Consider the following 7,500-nt stretch of genomic DNA (forward strand, 5'->3'; position numbering starts at 1 on the left):
ACATGGATTACAGGATCTTTAACGTGCGTATTTGATCTTCTGCTTGCATATACACACGAAGGGGGTTCAGGCACTAGCAGGTCTGCACATATGTTGACCTGGGAGATCGTAAAAATCTCCACCCTTTACCCACCAGGCGCCGTCACCGAGATTCGAACCCGGGACCCTCAGATTGACAGTCCAACGCTTTAACCACTCGGCTATTGCGCCCGTCGCACGTGGCAGATAATTCTGTTGATCTCCAACCTTGATTTGAAAAAAATATATATATATATATACATATATTGGGAAGGGTGGGGAAGGGGGGTGGGAGGGAAGAGAAAGAGAGAAAGAAAGAAAGAAAGTGCAATTACGTTTAAGTTGAACGAAAGAAATTGCTGACGAAGAGTCTGAATCAAAAGACATCCGCCCTGCATGTGATTCCTGTCACGAGACAGAGAGAGAGAGAGAGAGAGGGAAAGAGAGAGAGAGAGAGAGAGACGGCAGTTCTGCTCCGCTGGATCCAGAATATCCCATGCGTCAGCTTTTCCTCCACCCCCACATAATCATGTGCATGTATACTGAGCAACCTTGTCCGTGTCCCCCCCCCACCCCCACACTCCCCCCGTTCCTCCTCCACCCCACCTCCATTTTTTAGGGGCTGAGGGGGGGTGGGGTGGGGAGAGATGGTGAGGAAGGACGGGGTTTAGGGGGGGTGGGGTTACAACGACCACTGCGGTAGGAACTGTAACCAGAACACAGGAGAGAGAGAGAGAGACAGAGAGAGAGACAGAGACAAGAAAAACGAAGGGAGATCACTCTGGACTCCCCTCCGCTAAGCTCGAGCAAGTTTACCTATTTATTGGTTGTGTGTGGTGGTGATGGTGACGGTAGTGGTGGACGTTTCTCTCTCTCTCTCTCTCTCTCTCTCTCTCTCTCTGTCTCTCTCTCTCTCTCTCTCTCTGTCTCTCTCTCTGTCTCTCTCTCTCTCTCTCTCTCTCTCTCTCTCTCTCTCTGTCTCTCTCTCTGTCTCTCTCTCGTCAGCGCACATGACAACGCTGAAGCCTCTTGGACCAGTGGATCTGAAAGGTCTCTTGCTGAAGGGCGCCGACCCACACCGTCATCATTTACTCCTCCCCGTCAATTGACACTCAGGGTACCTCTCTCGCCCTCCTCCCTCTCCCATCTCCCCATCTCTCCCTCCCCCATCTCTGTCTCTCTCGCTCTGACTCTCTTGCTCTTTCTATCCCTCTCTCTCCCGCTCTCTCTCTCTCTCCCTCTCATTCTCTCTCTTTCTTTCTCTCTCTTACTCCCTATCTCTCTCTCTTTCTGTTCCCCCCCCCCTCTCTCTCTGTGTCTGTCTCTGTGTCTGTCTCCCTCTCTCCCCCTCTCTTTCTCTCTCCCCCTCCTTTGTCTCCCTCTCCATGCCGCCCATCTCTCTCCGCCACCCCTCCCCCTCTCTCTCTCACCCTGCCCCCTGTCTCTCCCTCCGCCCCTCTCTCTGTCTCCCCTCCCGCGCTCTCTCTCTCCCTCCCCCATCTCTCCCCCTCTCTCTCTCTCTCTCCCACCCACCCCTTCCCTTCCCCCCTCTCACTCTCTCGAGCGTGCCTCCACGCCTTTCCACCCCACCCCACCCACACACCCCTTTCCCCTCCACTCGAGTGCTTCCATTGTTGTCCAGGGGGGGTGGGGGTGGGTGCGCTGGGGGGAGGGGGGGGAGATGACTGGTGGGAACGCTTCCGGGTACGGGATGCGCTTCTTCTGTCTTGTCAAAAGAAAAGGGCCGGCCAGCCTTGTCTGTTTAGTTTAGTGCTCATCACTGCTTGCTGGAAGTAACTATCTCCGTAACTGAGAACGACAAAAAGAGGCCGTGCCCGTGACAAGCACTTTGACTCACTACTGCTGACATCAGGAAAAATGTTACCACTACAAGTGGTGGTAGGTTCCTCACGAGGTTGAGTAGAGGTGGGGAGGGATGAGGAAAACCGATTTTTCTTTTCTTTTTCTTTTTCCTTTTTTTTTCCTAACGACGAAAGCAACAGACCGGGCCATTCACCTAATGGACACCACGGGTGTCTGTGATGGAATGAATGAATGAATGAATGAATGACTGAATGGAAGGGAGAAGAGTGACCGTCGTGAGTGCGTTTAGTTAGTTCCTCTACCATTCGTTGGTCGGCGTTCGTTGGACTGAGGTGTTGAACGTGGTGGAGTTGGTGGGATGGTGTTGTTGGGAGTGGGGGGGGGGGGTGAGGGTTGGTGGGGGGCAGTGGGGGCGGAGGAGGGCAGGGCGTGGAGGGGTTGGGGTCCCAGGGGAATGGGTGGACATGGGCTGTTAGGCACGTGCGCGCTTGCGCGCGCGCGCAAACACACACACACACCCCAAGCAAACACACACACACACACACACCAAACTCTCTCTCTCTCTCTCTCTCTCTCTCTCTCTCTCTCTCTCCCTCCCTCTCTCCCTCCTCTCTCTCTCTCTCCCCCTCTGTCCCTCCCTGTCTCTCTCTCCCTCTTTCCCTCGCCCCCCTCTCACTCTCTGTCTCTCTCTCTCCTTCGTTCGTTCGTCCGTTCGTTCGTTCTGTCGCTCTCATAAAAAAGTATCTCTAGAGTTTCCATTCACAAAAAAATCAAATGCATGATGATCACCGCTCGACAGAAGCGTCAAAATATTTCTGACTGCATTGTCCCCCTTTACACCAATAATGAGATTATCAGACAAGTTGACAACCAGAAAATTCTTAAAGCAGTGGTTGACATCGATCTTTAGTAGTGGTTTGTCTCTGTTTCAGAAAACAGTAAATGTGGAATGTCAAAAAAGTGTTAAAAGTACCCCCAAAACGTGACACCAATGCACCCTAAATACCATTGTATGTACAAGTCCTGACCGTATTTTACGCTTTTTGTTACAGAAATCCAGGTTAGATACCTCAACAAAATCGTTACTCCCAACACATACTGTGTTGATAAAAAAAAAAAAAAATAAAAAAAACAAAAACACTTAGCATAACGTGCTCAGGTGACCTATAATAGATGCTCAGTTTTATCAAAATCAATGCTTGGTTCAGTGTGTCCGGGTAAACTGATCGCTCCAATATAAGTGCACAGTTTATCAAAACAAAACCTTTACAATGTGTCCAGGTGACCTCAACCATGCTCAGTTTATCAAAACAAAGGCTCTGACAATATGTTCCTATGAACTCAAATACATGCTCACTTCATCAAAGCAAAGGCTCTGACAATATGTTCCTATGAACTCAAATACATGCTCACTTCATCAAAACAAAGGCTCTGACAATATGTTCCTATGAACTCAAATACATGCTCACTTCATCAAAGCAAAGGCTCTGACAATATGTTCCTATGAACTCCAATACATGCTCACTTCTTCAAAACAAAGGCTCTGACAGTATGTTCATATGAACTCCAATACATGCTCACTTCTTCAAAACAAAGGCTCTGACAGTATATCCAAGTGAACTCCAATACATGCTCACTTCTTCAAAACAAAATCTTGACACTGTGTCCAGGTGGCCGTCAATACATGATCAGTCTGTTAAAACGAAAGCTGGAGAAGGTGTCGAGGTGAACTGACCTCGATGCCGATGTCTGTTGCAGACCTTCAGTACATGCTTAGATTTTTAAAACAATGTATCCAGGTGAACTCCAATACATGCTCAGTACATGAAAACAAAACCTTTGACAATATCCAGGTGAACTCCAATACGTGTTCAGTACACAAAAACAAAACCTTTGACAATATATCCAGGTGAACTCAAATATATGTTCAGTACATGAAAACAAAACCTTTGGCAATGTATCCAGGTGAACTCTAATATATGTTCAGTGCATGAAAACAGAGCTTTTGACAATATCCAGATGAACTCCAATACATTCTCGGTTCGACAAAACAAAGCATTGACAGTGTGTTCAGGTGACCACCAACACATGAACAGTTTATCAAAATGAAACCTTGACAATGTATGACCTCCGATACGTGAACAGTTTATCAAAATGAAACCTTGACAATGTATGACCTCCGATACGTGAACAGTTTACAAAACTAATAAATACCTTGACAATGTGTCCAGGTGGCCTCCAATACATGCTCAGTTCATCAAAAGTTAGACAATGTGAACTGACATGAACTTCGCTGTGTCTGTTTCAGAAGACATCCAGGTTGGGTGCCGAGAGTTACGTGCCAAGCGCTACATCTCCGATGGCTTCTGCACGTCCACCAAGCCCATCAAGGAAGTTGTGTGTGCCGGGAACTGCCTGCCCATCCGCAACCTTCCCTGGTACGCCGAGTTCGTCAAGGTGTGGGCCAAGTCCAAGTTGCGGGAGTGGCAGTGTGAGGAGGACATCGTCCGCCGCAAGACCGTCAGCCTGCTCTGTCGGAACGGAGACTACCGCACCTACCGCATCAAGGTGGTCAAGTCCTGCAAGTGCAAGCGCATAGTGAGCAAGCACAACAGAACTGTGTCCGGCGAGGGCAAGAGGAAGAAGAAGAACAAAAAGAAGCGGAAGAAGGACCGAAGGAGACGCGGCAAGAAGAGCAGGAAGGGGGCGAAGAGGAGTAGGAAGGCAGAGGAGAAGGAGGAGAAGGAGGAAGAGGAGGAGGAGATAGACGTTAGTCAAATGGACCAAAGACAGGGAGGCGGTAGGCAGGCGAAAGAGAGGAGGGACAGGAAGAGAAACAGAAAGAGGTCGGAGGAGAAGGGGGACGAAAGGAACTCAGAGCCCGTGTCGGGCGGTGTGCCGGCTGAGGACAAGGACAGTGTAGCATCCAGTGCGGACAGTGAGCGGCACAAGGCATTAGCGGCCCCCTCCCGTTAGGAGGACCCTGTCTGCTGCTGGCGTCTCGCTTCATCTCTCTGCTCACTGAGCTGAAACGGAAGCAAAAGAAAAAAGAAAAAAAAAAAAAATTGGAAAGGAGGCAGTGCGGCAGTGTCTTCTCCTCAGTGGATGTTGGCTTTGGATGTGTACACTATAGAATGTTTAAATGAATACATAAAATAACAGAACCTGCTGTGAAATAACGTTGTGACTATAACAAGCACATGTTCATCAATGTCAATCTTCACCGTGACTCCCAGATGTACCCCCCACCCCCACCCCCCATCGCCTCTCTGCCAGTCACAGAACGCGGAAACGAAGTCTCCGAGTGTGTGGGCCAAGGAAATTGCATCTTGAGATTGGTGGAAGCAGTGCCGCGAGTAGCTGCAGGAATACAGGTGTGTGTGAAGGGGGTGGGGGCGTGGACCGATGCATAGGGCAAGAGAAGAATAAGAACAACGCGACAAACTACTAAACTAAAGAGAAAGGTACGGGTCATTCGTTTTACTTGTGTCAGTGTCAGTGCGAGCTTTGGCTTTCCGTTTGCCGTCGTCAGTCTCTCCTTTCCTCTCCGCTCGTCAGTGTCTGCAGCTGCTTCCTTTGTGTCTGCCCGGCTGGCTCCTGTCCTTGACCTTTAACCTGTGTGGGCGGGTACGTTATCCGCGAACGGGGGCCGTCGCTGGTGTGTGTGTGTGTGTGTGTGTGTGTGTCTGCTTCTGCTGCCTCCTGCAGCGTTCAGCGCCAAGACCAGCACGTGATGTCCGTGTGCTGCAGTGGGTGACACACAGCCTGCACCTCAGGCTCTTCAGCCACAAGTGTGCTTGTCGCGACGACAGTTCCGGGTGTGTGTCGCTGCCAGGACGTAGTGTGGTTCTGCTGACGACAGTGGACAGACACAAGGCCTCAGACTGAGAACCGAGGGCCAGGTTTTCTGTGAGGGATCCGCTGTGTTCAGTGTCCGGACCTCAGGCTTCGGGACTGCCGCTGCTGTGGGAGGACCCGGGGCGTCAGTGACGAGGACTGTAAGGCTGCGTGCAGCCAGCCACCCCTGCTCTTCCACCCGTGCCAGTTCACAGATTGGAAACACGTCAAGCGTGTAGTGAAATGTTCAGAGAATCGGCAGTGTCAGTGTCAAGAGAAACAATGACACTTCATACAGGTACTTCATGAAGATGCAAACATACCCTTCCACGAGCATGTTCGTATTCATCATAATCTGTCCAGAATGAACAGCAACTGAATTTACAAAGCTCGTGATCATTTGACAACCCTCTTTGCGACACGAGTCCAGTGTCTGTGGATGTCTGGGTGAGGAGTTTGCTGCAAAGCTTTCTTTCAGCAGTCCTGTGAAGCCTGTTCCCTGTGAGAATGTTAACTATGTGGACTACATTTCTCACTGCTCCGAGCACAGTGGGGGCAAAGCTAGGTCTAAGTGTGTATGAAACACACTGTTGCACATTTCCCCCCATAGCAGACGTCAACACTTCATTGGAAGTGACATGATACGTGACCGAGCCAGTTGCACTGCTCCTTTGCAAAGCAGCTGTCCAAACTTTAAGGCTAAAGGAGTGAAGAGACGACAGAAACGAACTCACCCTGCATGCACAAGTGCAGATGAAGCAATCTACTGATGTATTTCTAACAATACACACCTCTCATCGGACACCCAGAAGAAAAAAAACAACTTAATTTGCCTCAGTTTGAACTGAAACAAAAAACACACGTTAACAATAGAAACAAACGTTTTCTGTCAGTAAGCTCCTTGTTGGGGAACCAACCCACACAGCTAGGGAACTGAACGGATTCTCCTTGTTGTGGAACCAACCCACACAGCTAGGGAACTGAACGGATTCTCCTTGTTGTGGAACCAACCCACACAGCTAGGGAACTGAACGGATTCTCCTTGTTGTGGAACCAACCCACACAGCTAGGGAACTGAACGGATTCTCCTTGTTGTGGAACCAACCCACACAGCTAGGGAACTGAACGGATTCTCCTTGTTGTGGAGCCAACCCAGACAGAGAGGAGGAGGGGAGTGAACGAATTTCAAACGAACTGGATTACATTCAAAAGTGACGGCCATAATTCGTTATGACTGTGCCCTGAGTTCCGAAGTGAGCAAGCTGGACAAGCACCGTTCTCTGCTGTATGCAGCTGGTCGGTCAACGGTGAGCAAGGAATCGTCAGATATACAGGCAGAGATTTCTGACCGGAAGCTACCGGAAGCACGTGACAGCACGTGGGGAGCACTGGGCGTGGTTTAATGTCTGGGGATCCTGTCAATGAAGGAAGGCCCAGCAAATCACACCGACAGTTGGCATTGCAAAGTGCAAAGTGCCGTGCCTGAAACAGACAGTGACTTGAATAAGTTAGTTATTCACTGACGTGTGAAGAAGAAAACGGTGTGGCGTTGTCTGAAGAATAAATAATAATAATAATAATAAAGGACAGTATCCAGCATACAGAAATCAGCGTCCAGTCTGCTTTCTTCTTTTTTTCTTTTTTTTTCTTTTTTTTTTTTTTTAGCGGAATGTAATTTTTTTCATCTTGTGGTGTACACGGTCGTGTTTAGACAGAACAGACTGACGCTGTTTGTAAAGTGTACAGAATGTAATCACAGCGTTAAGGACAACAACATCAATATATATCTATATATATTTTTTGTTTGTTTGTTTGTTTTTA

At 49.0% G+C, this 7,500-nt stretch overlaps 1 protein-coding gene across 5 annotated transcripts in view; it reads left to right on the top strand.

The window, feature by feature from the left end:
- LOC143290564 (uncharacterized) overlaps positions 1–7,500 on the top strand; it is a 123,510-nt gene that overhangs the window by 114,420 nt on the left and 1,590 nt on the right. For all 5 annotated transcript variants that reach the window (XR_013056419.1, XM_076600124.1, XM_076600128.1 and 2 more), the window contains exon 3: positions 4,151–7,500. This exon is cut by the window's right edge. Coding sequence is in view for 4 of the 5 variants with exons in the window: in XM_076600124.1 (XP_076456239.1) it covers positions 4,151–4,818 (668 nt within the window). In the remaining variant the exon portion in view is untranslated. The remainder of the gene's footprint in view (positions 1–4,150) is intronic.

Source organism: Babylonia areolata, chromosome 15, assembly GCF_041734735.1.
Source record: "Babylonia areolata isolate BAREFJ2019XMU chromosome 15, ASM4173473v1, whole genome shotgun sequence".
In the NCBI taxonomy this organism is placed as follows: Eukaryota; Metazoa; Mollusca; class Gastropoda; order Neogastropoda; family Buccinidae; genus Babylonia; species Babylonia areolata.